The sequence below is a fragment of the Gadus chalcogrammus genome, chromosome 14 (genome assembly GCF_026213295.1).
Source record: "Gadus chalcogrammus isolate NIFS_2021 chromosome 14, NIFS_Gcha_1.0, whole genome shotgun sequence".
Classification (NCBI taxonomy): domain Eukaryota; kingdom Metazoa; phylum Chordata; class Actinopteri; order Gadiformes; family Gadidae; genus Gadus; species Gadus chalcogrammus.
Window position 1 is genome coordinate 10,639,034 of NC_079425.1, and position 17,001 is coordinate 10,656,034.

A 17,001-nucleotide genomic window follows, 5' to 3' on the forward strand; every position below is an offset into this window, starting at 1 on the left:
CATCCTTTTGTTTATGATTCAGATCTATCTGGCATTTGTCAAGTGCCTGAGTGTGCGTGTGGGCATGCATGCGTGTGTGTGTGTGTGTGTGTGTGTGTGTGTGTGTGTGTGTGTGTGTGTGTGTGTGTGTGTGTGTGTGTGTGTGTGTGTGTGTGTGTGTGTGTGTGTGTGTGTGTGTGTGTGTGTGTGTGTGTGTGTGTGTGTCTGTGTCTGTGTGTGTATGTGTGTGTGTGTTTATGTGTGTATGTGTGACCAAGGTTGCATCTGTAGTTATGTGGATGATTATGCTCCCTTACTGTTGGGACTACTATCATGCCGCTGAGAGTAAGAAAATATAGCGATTGGAGACTACATTTGTCTACAAAGTAAACATTTACAGTTGCTTACATTGAATTTAAAATTGAATTTACAGACGAGAACGAAAGACAGGCATGCAATATTTCGAAAGATTTAAATGATTCACATATTTTCACTTTTGAACTTCTCTGATTTTAATTTTCACAACACAGCACAACAATAAACATTTGAGCTATAATATACAATTCAAATGAAGGCTTGTGCTGAGGAACTTGTTTTGGCAGTTTGGCGATAAAGCAGACAGAATTGTGGCTTATAGCACAGCCCAGTACACATTCAATACTGTGTACGATACAACCCACTGCAAAATAATCAATATTCTTTGGGAAGCTGTATTGAGATAGCTTCTTTTTGGTGCGCCAATTATTCATTATTTGTTGTGAGATGCAATGTTTATCTTGCACACATGTCCCTAAACAAAAATTAATAAATTATTATCTTTGTCCCCACATCCAGAAATAATTTGCAATACATACAGTATAGTACGGCTGCAATGTGGAATCCTTCTTAACCATGACTGGCAAGTTATATTCAAGAAGAGGTCTTTGAGGCGGTAAGAACTATGTACCTACCTCCGTGTTCTGCCCTCTCCGGATGCTACCGAGGGCCCTCCATAAGGCCCAGTGGGACAGCTATGCGAGGCCTACTCTGGTTTCAGGCTGTCAGGTGACATCAGTCTGCATACGGCCTCATATCGTTGAGCAGAACAGGTTAGCAGTGACCCATTGGAGCAGCCGTGCTCTGATGCTGGAGGTTAGGGAGCCTGTGCTAGCCATGGCACGCTAGCGCAGGAAGCCCAGGGTCAAAGATCACGATGAAGAATCTGTATGGCCTGACATAGTACATATAATACCCCAACATATGCCTTAAGACAAACATGTACAATAAATATGTCATTCCTCACTAACAACTGAATGAAGGAATTGTACTTCAAGCAAGTACGTTTATGACATTTTACTGATGTACAGGTATATTTGTGTGTATATGTGTGTGTGTTATTGGTTTTAATCTGATGGGAACTTCTATTTGTGGTCTAAGGAATATCTTATTTTATGCTGACAGTGTTTAAGCTCATCTAGGCCTACTGAGCATGCAAACATTCTTTGAAGTTATCGACAGGTTGAAAGCTGTTTACTCTTTTGCATTTGGATATTGCTTTGCAACAGTAACCATGTTTTCTTTCTTTCAGAATTCTTCTGTCTGTCTTATATTAAACAAAAAAAATGAGATCTATGTTGTCAGGATCATAATTTATTCGTTGATTAAACAACAGATAATAATAATAATAATTATTATTATTATTATTATCATAATTGATCCCAGATTTGAATCTGAGTGTTACACATAAGGCAGACATTAAGACAAATCTCTGGGAGAGTAAAGGCCATCTAACCATTTAATTGCTCCCAGAGTGGATTGATGTATCTTCTTGATGGACAAACAAAGGACGGGTTTGGTCATTGCGATTGCCCCGGCTATCCCCAAGTGTGTGCACAATGTCACCTTTTAAGGGGTATGCTAGAAAACCAAACATACTTGGGGACCACAAATTATTCCCAGAGATGCTTTGTGCTTGTCTCACACGCACTCTCTTTTTTATATTTTAGCAGAGGTTTCATATGTAGACTAACAGTGTTGTACAAAGTTACACAGCTTATTGGTCAACATTTGTTCTGCTAACAGATTCAACAATTGCCCTCCACTATTCCTCATCTTCATAAGTACACAGTTCAAACCAAATACTGAAGCCTAAACAACTCTACCACTGAACCACACACACAGCAAACCAAAACCTCTGCCATTGCATATGGTGGTGCATAATATCCACTGGCTGTAATAATGATAATGCCCGTGGTTTGTTGGAGATGCTTGCAATCCGTCTGTGACACATGTGGGCCATGAATTATTAATGTTCCCCAACTAACTGGAGAAGGGGATGCGGTGTGGAGAGCACAAGACGGCCTTCTAAACGTGCACAGGGTAAAAGACCCCGATTCAACTCTTTGGAGGGTTTTGTTGTGATCTGTTGTTTAGATAGCAACATTTCTACGAGAGTATTGGGGTGGGGGGTGGGGGAGAACAAGTAAAGGTTTTTCAATGGCAAACAGAAGAGAAGGTAAAGTGAAAATGTGCACGCTTGCTCGGGCTGCTCAAGGAGTGACATGGGGCTAAAGTGTTTGTGGGGCCCTTGTGGTTTTCAGCCAATAAATCCTCAGTACATGTTTAATTCAGTCAGATGTGCTGCATGAGAGGAGCACAGAAGGATACACGGCTATTACTCTGCACCTCACATCAGAGAGAGTAGAGGAGGGGGTCTGGAAATCTATATCCTACACCTGGGGGTTGGGGGGGGGTCAGTCTCGAAAAAGGGCAAGGCAGGAACAGGGATCAGGGAGGGAAGTGGAGTAAAGCACTCTGAAAAAAGGCATGCTTTTACATGGTGCAGGAACTACTGAAAGATACAGCGTGGGGGAGATGCTGTTTGACTATACGGCACTACAGCACTGTTAGTTCTCTGTGCCTACGCAAAGGCAAGGGAAAGAGGATAAGTAAATAAAGAGAGGGTTATCGATGAAAAGATAGAAACCAAGAAATATAGAGAGATAGAAACGCACACACCACACACATAGACACACACACACACAGTCACCCGCACACACACACACACACACACACACACACACACACACACACACACACACACACACACACACACACACACACACACACACACACACACACACACACACAGCCCACACACACACACACACACATTATGACAGATTGCCACCATTGTGTTACTTACTCTACATTTGAGTTGATTGCACAAGACAACACAATGCATTCATTTTGCACTGTGTCATGGAGGATTTGAGAGACCAAATGCCTTATTATTCCAATTTTATATTTAACCATCTACATAGCATGACATTTCAGGGAAACAATAACATCCAGGCACGGACTGACTTGTTTTGATCTATGGACAGTGCCGCCATCTTCTGGCCATTGCATGGATTTATCGCATGATGTAATTCAATATTGTATTAGTTTAATTTGCTTTTTGTCTTGTATGTTACTAAATAGATTTATGTTTAGTGGGGAACGAGACTTAAATAAAGGAATTATGTTAGTGTACTCCAAATTAGCTAAAATCTTATTTAATTGAATTAATTATCAAGCAATGATCAGATCAAATTGTTTGGATAGGAATGCAGTTCCTTCTGATATTTTTACAATTATCATTGACTCAAAGTTTTTTTCTAAATGTCTAATACCAAGTAAAATCAATTAATGTCAAACAGTTATAGAATGTGGAGGATGCAAAACACAAATAGAAAGCCAAGATAAAGATGAATTATGGAGGAATTGATTGATCTGTAACCCTAGCTTTTAGTTTACCTTGACATTACATTCTGTTTAATTATGCGAATTAGAATCAGAATTGATTTTATTACATCTTGTTGTACAAGATGACAAGAGCAACAATACAAGATAAAGTAAATTAGAAAAATAAAAAGGGGAGGTGGTAGTGGTCATGGCAAATGTTTTTTGCAAATTACAGAAATACGTGTTGAAATAGTCTATTTTCTTTAAGATGTGCAAAAATTCTGTACAGAAATATACATTAAAATAATCTGTTTTTGCAGTGTGCGTGGGGTTGGTTTGGGGATAGTGGGTTCCTCCAGGAGCCTGACTGCTTGGCCGAAAAAACATTGTCATCCTCTGGGTTCTGGCCCCGAGGCTTCGGTACCATTTCCCCGACGGCAGTAACTGTTTGCGGTTGGGGTGGCTGGGGTCCTTGATGATTCTGAGGGCCTTCTTGACACACCGCGCCTTGCAGGTGTCCTGAAATGAGGGAAACTCACATCCGCTGATCCTCTCAGCTGTCTACACTACCCTTTGCGGCTTTTGGCAGTGCAGTTCCCATACCAGGCTGTGATTCATCCTGTCAAGATGCTCTCCGTTGAGCCTCTGAAGAAGGCCCCCAAGCCAAACTTATTCAGCCGCCTAAGGTGAAATAGACGTTGGTATGCTCCTCCCAGGTGAGGTCTTTGATGATGTGGACCCCCAGCAACTTAAATTAATGATATCTAGCATCTCCCCAGCAGACCAATTGATAGTGATGGGGTCTTGCATCTCTCTCCGCCCATCACCTGCTCCTTGGTTGTAGGCGTTGAGAGTGAGGTTGTTTTCCTTGCTGTACTGAGCCAGGCGGTCAACCTCGCTTCCATAGGCCGTGTCATCGGCAAACTTGATCATTGTGTGTAGCCGTGCTATTGTGTGTGTATAGGAGGGGGCTTAGGAAACAGCCCTGGTGGGCTCCTGTGCTGATGGTCTGGGGGGCAAAGATCTTGGAACCCATCTTTAACAACTGTTTTCAATCCGACAGGAAGTCAAGGATCCAGTTGCAGAGGCTGCTGGGCTCAATGCCTAGGTCCCTGAGCTTGCTTTCGAGACTGGAGGGGACTATGGTGTTAAATGCTGAACAATCCATGAACATTATCCTCCCATAGGCGTTCTGTGGCAGTGCTGTGGCAATGGCGTCGTCTGTCGATCTCTTGTTCCGAATTGGTGAGGGTCCAGAGCGGGCGACAGCACTCTGCAGATCAGTACCTTACAGTAATGAGCACCTCAAAGCAATCGCTCACTTTGGGGGTGACAACAGGGCACCAGTCGTTTTGGCTTTTCATCTTGCTCTTTTTTGGTACTGGGATGATGACTGAAGACTTGAAGCAGGTGAGCACTATGCCCGTGGAGAGAAATAACGTTAAATAAAGCAGGGAGGGCATGGCACTCTCACTCTCCTGCAAAACATGATGCATGCAGCTAATAAAGGCCATCTATAGACCAGTCCAGAAATACGAATAAGACAAGTGTGTGTGCGTGTGTGTGTGTGTGTGTGCGTGTGTGCGTGTGTGCGTGTGTGTGTGTGTGTGTGTGTGTGTGTGTGTGTGTGTGTGTGTGTGTGTGTGTGTGTGTGTTTGTGTGAGATGAAAAGCCTCTTTTATGACAGCCTAACGTTTTGTCCCCTAATGGTGGCATATATAAATGAAAGAAATTCATCAATTTGCAGCACTACAAACATATTTATATTATTTTCACGGGCGAATATACGGTCTGAAGAGATGAGTTTTTACCCTGTGGCAGAAGATGTGTAGGGTTTAAGATGTCCTGATGTCAGTTGGGAGCTCATTCCACAATTGTGGAGCCAGGAGAGCAAAAAAACAAGATTATCTTGAGCCGATGCTGGGGTCTCCACGTAGTGAGCGAGAACCATTTTTAGACCCTTATGACCCACATTGTTATAAGTTGTTTCAACAAAGCAAGAGCCAGAATAATGCATGCTAGTGGAACCAAGTGAGTGTCCAGAAACACATAAATACTTCAGCCAAGATTCATTACACTTATGAATTCAGTTTATAAAATTGGGTTTAATTGAATTAATTAAATACAACAGTTTCATGATATCCACATGATACTGAAAGCTTTTAGGATAAGGAGGAATGTTATTAAATCCATTGAAAATGTACTTTGCACAGATGCATAGAGAATGTATATAGATTGTAACACCTTACAACATTAATGCAACAGTTAACTACAGATCTAGTATTAACCCTAAACCCTATGCTACTGATATGTAATAACGCTTATTACAGTATTGGCTAATGTAAATGGTTAATTATGTTGCAAAGTTGTTACTGTATCGACTTTCCATACAATAATTTAGCATTGACATAATAAAAAGAATGCTTAATTTTCGCTTTGTAATTAGGTTACCTTACTGCCGAGTAAACTTTTAAATAGATAAGAATAATATGCACCTGGGTTTCTATACCTTTATGCAAATAATTAATAATATGGCAATACTTATTCTCTGATACTCTCTCCAACTTATTCTCGCGAAAGATCTTTGATTCGGCTTTAAACAGATAATTGAATAGAGACATAGATCTTTAAGTTAGATGGTTCATCATCATCATCATCATCATCATCATCATCATCATCATCATCATCATCATCATCAACCATATCATCATCATCATGACGTCATGTATTACATTACCAGACCAAAATATTTATAGCTGACCATGAATTCATATAAAATATAATTTAACCATTATCGAACGCCATTATCCTTATCTAAACGTGAAGAAAACCTTTCTGAAAAGACAGACTGTGATCGTATGAATTACAATGATGGGTAGACTTTAATGTCAGGCAAGCCTAGCAGTACTGAAAGGGTCCTTTAGCCTTCCCCTTAGCTTAGCCGCAGCTAGTCAGCAAGTGATCGGCACGAGCACCGTGCATCTTAATACCGTTCGAATCACGAGAAACAAATAGAATTTTGACAACTTAATTGGCAAAAAACGAATCTCTTTGAGGACAAAGAGTATAAAGGTAAGGAAAAATGGTAAACGACACCCGATTCACATTTTAAGTCGCTTAAGGTAGTCATTTTCTCTTCAGAATGACTGAACTTGGCAAACCGAGAAGCTGAAATCGCATACATCTATCCGTCGTAGGAAAACGACTCGTAATAATTAAGCGACGTTAAACATAAAAATGAATGAACTAGTTTGTCGTTTTCGTGAATACCAGATCCATAACGTTCGAATGGTTGACCACTTTGTATCCTGGCTAACACCCTAGCTTTTAAGCTAACAATGCAACATGGACACAACAAGGGGGATTTTCTTAACATTTCCCCAGAACAAACGATACACTTGGTAGCATCCGCTAACGGATAATATCATCCTCCCATTATACATAGCGTTGGACAAACACGATTTTTTTTCTAATAACAATCTTAATCTTCATGAGGTTAAGCTGCACTTTGAATATTAAGGCCGGGATTTTGACTTGTCCTTTTCTAATCTGTTTGTTCGAAATCAAAGAAGCGGTTCTACGCTACACGAAGGAATTCTTTCATTTAACAATAAAACGTTATACATCTGGGGTCTTCAATGTAATTTAAGTAAGATTTATTGTACACAGTGGGTTAAACGGATCTGAATTGGTTTACATAAGACGATAGCATCGCTGTATGAGGTCTAGGCCAGCTGTTGTGTGACATTCTTCTGAATCCTTTTGCTAAGTCCATATCTGTAAGAATGCAAACATGTTCATGAAACAAATCTCGGTCATCTTTATTGGATCCAACCAGATTTAGCTCATTTCTTCATATAAGCTAATGATAAGCTAAAGGCTGGGCTGTGATTGGGTCCTCAGACAATGAAGTGCCGTAGTGGGTCAGTTGTCCGAGGACGGTAACGTTAGCTACTGCCATTGTAGCATTTGAGAAAACGAAATACTTCTGCCCCTTGTGCGTTTTATTGCTAATCTGCTGATTGTCATGCACGAACACTTAAACAATCTAGCAGCATCTTTTTACGGTCCTGAGTTTATGTAGCTAAACAATTATGCAGTGTCTATTCAAGCAACTCGGGGTCTCATTATTTATCCTGTTAATCTTTCCATGCATACAGCTTTATGTTCAGTTAAGAGAGACAGTATCATGCATGCTGTCCCCATATTGTGGGACTTTTATTATGAATATTTATTTTATTTATGTTTATGAAAACACCCTTTTTATTTTGCTTTCATTAGTGAAATCAATAAATTAAAATGTTCCAACTTTGTTTTTTTTATTATGTCACTCACACGAATTATACCTAAATGATGTTTGCGATTAATAGGTCAAGTGGCAGTTTAAGATAATAGTTTTTGACAATACTTCGGTTGATACTTCCATGGTATTTTTCTCATGTAACCAGTGATTATTATCTTTTGTAGATGCCTTCAGCAACAGTCGGCAATGGTGCGGCACAGTCTGCCAGTCCAGAATTGGGACTTGGAAGTCATTCTGAGGTTATGAAGCAGGTTATAAATGTGATTGAGAAGAAGGTTCGCAATATGGAAAAAAAAAAGGTAACTGACATGAACGTTTTTAATCGTCTTTATTGGTATTTAATGGAGTTACACTATTTCCCAATCGCTATTTCTTTTGTCTCATCTTATGAGTCATTGTGCTAATATAGAACAGACTTAAACTTATATTTATAGAATGATTTTGGGAATTTCTGTGGACCATATTGTTCTGTTAATATTTTTAATTTGATCCCAATTAAGTTACCATAGGGATCATTAGTGTTGATGTAAATATGAGCTATTTTACATATCAAATTGAAATGTGATTTAATGCTATCGATAGGATTTATGTAATCATTAACTTTTGAATAACTGTTCAATCATTTAGGGTAAACTGGATGACTATCAGGCCAAGAAGAACAATGGGGAGCGGCTGAATCAGGATCAGCTGGTACGTATAACACCTTGAGTTCCTTCATATTACTCTGATCCATTGTTATTGTATCATTCTAGTTTTTATTATCCTTCTTAAACAACTTATGAATGCTGTTATTCAGTTTTGTAGTTATTTATAGAATTGAATACCTAACCTGAAAAAGGTACAATCTCCTCACAAGATTCCTTGATACTCATTATTGTACTTGCCATAAGACTGAATTTAATATTTGTTCTATTTCCTACCGAAAGGATGCTTTGACAAAGTTTGGGGAGATCACCAACAACCTTGAGTTTGCCCGGGAACTGCAAAAGGGCTTTTTGACTTTGGGCCAAGAGGTACGCTTCCAGTTACACATAATCAATGCTTATTGGAAGTTAAATAAGTAGTGTTGTCTTTAACAGGAGATGGATTTATGTTAAAGATGACATCACAACCACGGCTGGTCATATCGTCCGAGCCGAGGGAGTGAAAAAATGTCGATGCGTTGTTTCTTAGTCATGATTAGCCCTAACCACACCATGTTGAACTACGGTTGTAATCATTTCCGAGAACAAGGCTTAACTTTGGGCCGTTGCTGCGTGCAGGTGAGCAAGGTGGTGAAGAAGTCTGTGAGGAGAGAGCAGCTACAGCGGGAGGAGATGGAGCAGCGGAGGTTGAAGATGGTCCTGGAGCTGCAGTTCCTTTTGGACCGGTTGGGAGAGGAAGAGGTCAGGCAGGACCTGAAACGACCCGAAGGTGACGGCACCTCGGTGCTCACCGATGCCGACCTCAGAACCCTGGACCAGTTCTACAAGCTGGTGGGACCGGACAGGAACTACGACGTCAGGTGCGGCTTGCTCTCTAGTGTGGTGTGACGAGGGTAACCTATTAGTGATGGAGTACGTGATAGATGTCGGTGGCGGGTGAAATGCAATGATTTATAGAGATGGGTGCCCAATGATGCACAGATAACGCACCATTACCTTTTTATGACTTTGTATTAGGCGTGGCTGACCTGTGGCAGTTTTTAGCACTTCAATCGGCAAAGTTGTAAGAGCAGCAGCCACAGAAACTGCCATGCAAATTAATTATTAATTAAAAGTGCTGAACAGAGTACAGTGGGTACTCTGAAGAACCGTGTACTCGTATCAGTCATCAGCTGCCATCGGCTCATGTATTGTACGTTTCAGTTAGAAATGAGAAAATATTGCCGTCAATAATAGCAAACATTCCTACTCTGTATAACAGTTGGTCTATATACAACAAGGTCATTTATTTAACATCGTAAAAAAGTCAAGATTAACAGAAGCGATCGATATTGTGTGTGGTTTTGGTCAGATTTGGTGCAAGTGCTTCTCACAGCCATGTGAACGGGTTTCTCTTCTCGCCTTCCAGGTTGACTGACCAGTACGAGGATGCCTCACTACACCTGTGGGAGCTGCTAGAGGGCCGGGACAAGCCCGTAGCAGGGACCACATGTAAGTGTATCCATTGTCTGCAATGCTCAAGGTCTAAGGTGAAAGCTGGAATCCAGCCCAATAGTGCGTAAAGTACAACTCTAGTCTCTACTCTCAGTGGTCCCTGACAGATGTGCATCGACTGTGTTCCAGACAAGGTGCTGAAGGAGACTCTGGACAAGGTGCTGCTAAGCGGCTACTTTGACCGAGTGCACACGCATCAAAACGGAGCGGTGTGTGAGGAGGTGGAGGAGGGAGAGGAGGAGAGCCAGATAGTGGAGGAGGAGGAGCAGAAGGCTGAGGAGCCACCATCTGAACCTGGTAACAACCACAAGACCACTACTGAACATTTCACGGCCTCGCCTTTCTACAGAGAGCTGTTCCTTCTGCCGATCCCTGCATGTTGTTCAAATAACTGTGTGCTGAGAATGACAGAGCCATTGGCACTGCCCGCCATGGCTACTAGGGGTGTAACGATCCATCGATGTAGATCGATACATCGATTGATTGGCAAACGATCCAACTGCATCGATGCAACGCCCAAAGATCGATGCATATCGCTGTATTTTACGTTTTTTTTGACAATCTCCTTGCGCGGCTGTTTGTGAAACTAGTTCTGCACAAGTGCGGCAAGCCGCTCGTATCCGTTCTTCAGTTAAATGAGGCAAGCAGCAAGTTAGCTACAGTGAGCACATGTGTGAGCGAGATAATGGCTAGTTTCGGTTTGCGTTGCCAGATTGGGAACATTTCCCATTTTTTCAGCCTAACGTGATTAAAAGTAGCCACATTGGGCAGGAGAATTTGCCCAATCTGGCAACACGGACGGCTTATCTTAAAAGCCACGATGATTCTGAGGGATGTTTTGTTTTTAGTAGAAAACTATCCACACGCATAGGTTGGGAATGGTCCATGTTCAAAATGAAAGATCATTACAGGCTCTTTAATTTAAGCCATAAAAAGCCTTCTGCACTTAAATGCAATCTGACACTTTATTATTTGTATTAAAAATGGAATGTTTTTGTTTTTTAAATATCCGGAAGAGCAAAGAAATAAAATGAGGAAATTATAAATGGTTGTGAGTTTATGTGAATCGAATCGAAATCGTATCATGACAGACTTTTGATATCGGCAAATATCGTATCGTTGTCCAATGAATCGATTTAATATCGTATCGTGATGAAACCAGAGTTTTACACCCCTAATGGCTACCTGACTGTTGCTCAATGCTCAACTATTTGGCTGCTAATCAGGGCGGACCCTGTATGGGGAACCAGAGGGTGCTGGTGGGGGGGGGACCGTAGAGGGGGCTTATCTCCCTGGTCTCTGAACTATCGACAACGTCCCAGGACAAAGAAGGGGACTCTGTGCCCCCTAAATGATAGCTTTTTTCTGTAGCCCAGCCTGCCTCCGAACGTCAGCCATTCCTCAGCTTTACAGAACGTGCCTTGTCTTTTTTCACCAGAAGGAACGGCTACTGAAGATGACACTGAGCCTTTGGAAGTGGAAACCACAGAGGTGAGCACAGGACTAAATGTGGTCATTCATAACTTGATGTTCGCCGGTCTTGAAGAAACACTTTCTATTGAAATATATTTTTTGTTGTTGGACACTCTTTTTGTGTTATCATTTTTCAGCGTGTGGTCTTCTGTTGTAGTTTGTAAACAGACAGTTCATTCCAGAAACGGCTTACAGCACAACAGAACAGGACCAAGTGGACGGCTGGGCAGTGGAGGCCCAGGTAATGCCCGACGGACCTTTTGTGACCACATGTTGGTCCCGTATCTCTCTCACATGGTTTGTTCAGTCGTGCTGACCGTACGTCTGTTGTGTCTGCGCCAGATTGTGAATTCCTTACAGCATCAGCCCCTTGCCCAGCTCACGCCAGAGCCCCCCGCCAGCGTGGACCAGGACATCACATGCCCCCCGGCGGACCCTGTGGTCCGGAAGCAGGTGGTGCAAGACCTCATGGCACAGATGCAAGGCACCTTTAACTTCATGCAGGTCAGAATTGCATGTGTACAACGGGAAACTATTACATTAGGTCGCTTAAAGGGACTTGCTGTGACGCTTTTGTACCAATTTAGAATGGTGCAGAAACCTTTTGGATAGGAGCATTAAGCGTACCGCTTGAAATACTTGTGTAGCAGCTATGAAGGTGGCTTTAACTCTTGGCCACGCCTGACAGTCATAAAGCCAAACCCAAGGCCGTATTCGAGTCTTCTCATCAAAAAAGGAAAAGTGTAAAATGTGATGATTATTATAAATGAGCAAATACATGGTCAGAACTGTCTGACATGGCTTTGACTTTTTAACATCTTATCTGAAAGACAAACCATGTCTGTACTCAATGTAACACATTTTTCAAAGTAGAGATAACGGCAGGCATTATGTATAGAGCATTTGTTGACTGTCGATAAACCTTGAGCTTGAGACATCCATTTGAAAGTCCTGAACCTACAGAATTGCGCACAATAGTCCTAGGTGATGTTTTTTTTGCTCATTTTCTTTATCAAAAAATAGTTTATGGTGTAAAAATAACTACAATAAAATTTGATTATCATTATTGGAGGCCGCTGTTCGATTTTGGTGTTGAAGTTGATAAAGAAACAAAGAAAAAACATGACCAAATATTTTTTCATATTATGTGTTTCTTCCTGATTCTGTAGACATTGCAAGATTTTGTAATGTATTCCTCCAGGCGCCCAGCGCAAGAGTCGAAGTCGACCCATCCGACAATTCTTCTCTTTCCTTCCATGTAGGACTCTATGCTGGAGTTTGATGGACAGGCCCTGGACCCAGCCATTGTGTCTGCTCAGCCCATGAAGCCAGCGCAGACTGTGGGCCTGCAGCAGATGGGCCTTGTTTCAGGTGAATGTCAACGTAACCTCTCTTGGTCTGTTGCACGTGTCCGTCCTGTACCTGAAGTTGAACCAGATCTGTTGCAGGAAAATATGAGAAATTCAAAGAACGGGATTACATTATTTATTTAGCAGATGCTTTTGTCCCAATCGACTGAAGTGATGAAGATAAACCTTTAAAAAGGGAAAGAATCATTTGTGCCTACAACTTAAAAATAAAAACTGCTTTTAAGTGCTCCTTAGTGCTACGATATAGAAACAAGAGGTTAACAGATGGAGATAAATAAAAGCTATTGAATTCTTCCAACTACATGGTCATACCACAATTATTCTGCAAAGTATTTGACCTCTTCTTCCCGAGAGTTGGGAGAAGCCCCCTTCCCCTAAATAAATAGTAATTGTAAAGCATTTAAACAAATTTTCACATCATGTTATCTACTCAAACAATTTGAACAAACGTTACTTCTTGGTGGTGAAGTAAAGTGGTGTTTGTTTGCATTAAACTTATCGTTAATGGCTTTTCCAGTGTCTGGGCACTGTTTTGAAACCGCTGGGTTAACAATCAATTAAGCGGAGCTAAGAGAGGGTTTCACAGAAAATCTGTCATTCCTTCAATCCTTCAAAAATAAAACAATGTTTTTGTCGCTATCTGGTTGCCTTGTGGTGCAATTTCTATGGTTTGTCTTGCTGCCGTTCTATTCGGCCTGACGTTTCAATAGTGTTCCAATGTCAAAGTCTCATCCCGTTTCTAATGTTTTTGCATTGGTTTTCATTGGATTTATTGTTCTGTGTATTTGGAGACTCTGCCTAAACCTTCCTAATACCTATACTAAAAAATCTCATTGCCCTAGTTCACTTCATTACTTGTTTAAAAAAAGCTTTATACACACTGACCCAATAGCATTCAAATAGATTATTCCCCTTGCACAACATCTTAACAGTTGTCCTCTTTATTTTGCTACCAAGCTAACATATTCTATCCCTTGTACTTGTGGAGATGTACTCTTATTTATCGATGTTATTTCAGGCCAGAGCCTGAGAAAGAGGCCTAATATTGCTCAATACATTAACACATCCTTTGCTTCACGGTTTGTTCTGGACAGCCCATACCGAGTCCCGGCTTCCCCAAGCCACCATGGTTTCTGGACCCCTGGAGTCCTCACAAGTGAGTACAACACAAGCTGCAAGCAAGGCCTTCTATGTGGGGCCACTAGCCATAAAAGGCCTAGCTCTCCCTCTAAATCTTAGCACAGACTGGGTCCAACAAACATAGCGTCGCCCATCAAAGTCCAAGCCTAAGCCCCCCCCCCCCCCCCCCCCCCCCCCCAAATACTCATCCTTGACCAGCCCCCCAACAAAACACTGCCCCGCACCTAGACGGACTGCCCCTGCCCCCCCCCCCAGGTAACGCCTCGGCCCCCGGTGCATTTGGACTCCGTGGCCTCGAGTCATGTCTGTGTTGCATGTGCTTGTGACCACGTACAAAATGACCCAAGGATGAGGGGCGTGGGGGTGGCCCGCACTCATCCTTGTCCTCCGTCAAATGTGTCTCAAGGCCCATTAACCGGTTGTGTCCCCCCCCCCCCCCCCCACCCCACCCTTCCTCACTTCTCTTCAACCCCCCCCCCCCCTCCCCTTCCTCCTCATGCCTTCCCAGGCCTCGCTGTCTCGTTCATCTGAGCAGTGCCCTGCCCCATCCTCCCTGCCCTCCGCCTTCCCACCTGTGTCCAAACCCACCCACAGTGGAGGCACCAATGTCAATGCTGCACCATTCCAGTCCATGCAAGCGGTAGGCTGTATGTGTATATGTAGGTCCCAGCGGTAGGCTGTGTGTGTGTGTGTGTGTGTGTGTGTGTGTGTATATATATATATGGGTCCCAGCGGTATGCTGTCTTGTGTATAGGTCCCTGTTCGCCAAGCGCCTTGGTGGTTGTCTTCACACGCACACACGTACTCCAATCATTACCATATGCATGGATATTCTTTGCAATTTTGCGCCCTTGGCCAAATCTTGAAGGACTGGCGTTCTGTTAATGCCCATATTTCCTGATGAAGCTGCCGAAAGCTAATGTTTTCGCCCAGCACATAATTGTTTCTTTCTATGCAGATGTTGAGTAAGATACTTGACTAGTGCTGTGCTGTAGACTCCCATTAAAATAAGCCATAGAGCCTTAATGGAGAGATAAATGGGACAAATTGTTCTCAATTTTTCGAATCTCTTGTTGATTGATAATGTTGTGCAGCTGAAGTTGGATCTATAATATGTATCAGGTTTATTTTCCGCTCTTCAATGGCACATTATACTAAGGAATATCCTGCACTTATATCAAGGTATACAAAGTTCCCATACTGGGTATGAGATATTCAAGGCATAATGGCAGCTTGTGTGTTGTATATGTTGGTGTGTGCCTGTAGGTGTAATGTGTTTCTGCTTTGTTTCCCTCTCCGTCCTTTAGGTATTTAACATGAACGCTCCTGTCCCCACTGCAAGCGATGGATCGGTGGAGCCGCTGAAGCAGCCTACCCAGTTTCCAAGTGGCTACGCACAGGGCTTCAGCAGCCCTGCGGAGCACACTGGGGAGCAGGCAGACGTGCCACAGGACGCTCTGCAGTCAGGTAATGGAATCGACTAGGCCAGTGTCGATGCAGGACCTCCTTAAACAATACACCTGAGCCGCTATAGAGAAAAGCCTCCATTACACATTGCAATCTGTTCTGAGGGCATACGAATGCAGCACAATGGCACAATTTTGACCTGAACAGCGGCATGTGTCACTCCTCAATTGTGTTGTGAACGTTCTGCCGTTGGTTCCCATCTGTGCAGTGGTTGGTGGATTCCAACCCCATGAGCAGGCCATGGCCCAGGCCGGGGCCCAGCAGCAGTCCGCTCAGCCTGCTGGCTTCACCCGGCCCGCCCAGCCCTACTTCAACGGCAGGGGTGCGCCCAGGGGTGGACCCCGGGGCGGCCGCGGCATCATCAACGGCTACCGCGGCGGGGCCTCCAACGGTTTCCGGGGTAGGATACTTAAGTTTGTCGTCGTCGTCTCATACGCATCCCTCAATTATTTTGCTACAAAAGTATGATTTTTACATTATAACCTTTTTTTGTTTTTTTTATCTCTCCAGGTGAAGGCTATCGCCCTCCTTTCTCAAACGCTCCCAACAGTGGTTATGGCCAGAACCAATTCAATACGACTCGAGATTATCCCAATAGTACCTACCAACGGGTAAGCACTTCACCAAATTAGCTTTGGCAACTGCTATGAAAATGTAGTATGAGTAACTAGGCCTTGGTGATTGCATGTTTTGCCTTTCCTCCTGCGCAAGTAGAAACCCATTTTAATTGAAGTAGCATAATGGGCAATTGATCCCGAGCACGGGCTGTGTGCAAAGCAATCAGGACAACCGTTTGAATGTGTTTCTTAAACGTGATTACCGTTTCATCGTGTAGGAGGGTTACCAGCCAGGCTACAAGCGTGGAGCTGCCCAGGGGGCTCGAGGCTGCCCCCGGGGTAATGGCCAAGCGATGCGATCCTGAAGAGGACCCCCCTAAATCCATCATACTGCGCCGCCCCCCCCTGAACATTCACACTATAAGAATGTCATCCTCGTCCCCAACCCCCCGGCCCCCCCCCCCCCCCCCAGCTCACTTTTCTAACTTTTTATTTTTCATTTGTTTCTCATTGTGAACTTTTTCTTCTTTTTTTTTATCAGAGTGGAGTCGGCTTTGGTATATGTAGATACTCTTGATGTTTTAACACGGCAACGCTGAGCTTCACAGGATTTAGAATTATCAGCTAGGTCTTGGTGTTTAAAACGACAAAATAGATATTCCTGTAAACTTGAAAGATTTCATTAATTTATTTTTTGTACAAAATGAATGCAAAAAATACCCCGTCACTGTCAGTCCAGTCTCATGAGAAATGATATTTTCTTTAACTGCCCTATACTGTCGGCCACTTTTGATTTCAGTTCTTGCTTTCTTTTTTTTCTCTTTACCCCAACTAACACGATCACCTCTTTGTAAGCTGATGTCATAGGT

At 42.8% G+C, this 17,001-nt stretch overlaps 1 protein-coding gene across 1 annotated transcript; it reads left to right on the forward strand.

Annotated features, from left to right (window-relative positions):
- Nucleotides 1–6,598: 6,598 nt before the first annotated feature.
- On the forward strand, nt 6,599–16,589 carry caprin1a (cell cycle associated protein 1a). The gene is made up of 17 exons (XM_056608349.1): nt 6,599–6,756; nt 8,152–8,286; nt 8,615–8,677; nt 8,914–9,000; nt 9,250–9,491; nt 10,040–10,122; nt 10,255–10,422; nt 11,567–11,616; nt 11,756–11,839; nt 11,941–12,102; nt 12,861–12,969; nt 14,063–14,124; nt 14,617–14,748; nt 15,416–15,575; nt 15,784–15,975; nt 16,086–16,186; nt 16,411–16,589. Exons 2-17 carry the CDS (start codon nt 8,152–8,154, stop codon nt 16,495–16,497), a joined length of 1,917 nt encoding a protein of 638 aa, XP_056464324.1. The 5' UTR covers nt 6,599–6,756; the 3' UTR covers nt 16,498–16,589.
- Nucleotides 16,590–17,001: the final 412 nt, after the last annotated feature.

Bases quoted from the DNA above. Each gene is read 5' to 3' on its own strand.
- caprin1a (XM_056608349.1), top strand. From the start codon at position 8,152: ATGCCTTCAGCAACAGTCGGCAATGGTGCGGCACAGTCTGCCAGTCCA. The intron at 8,287-8,614 runs GTAACTGACATG...TCAATCATTTAG, and splicing joins GCAATATGGAAAAAAAAAAG to GGTAAACTGGATGACTATCA. The intron at 9,492-10,039 runs GTGCGGCTTGCT...CTCGCCTTCCAG, and splicing joins GACAGGAACTACGACGTCAG to GTTGACTGACCAGTACGAGG.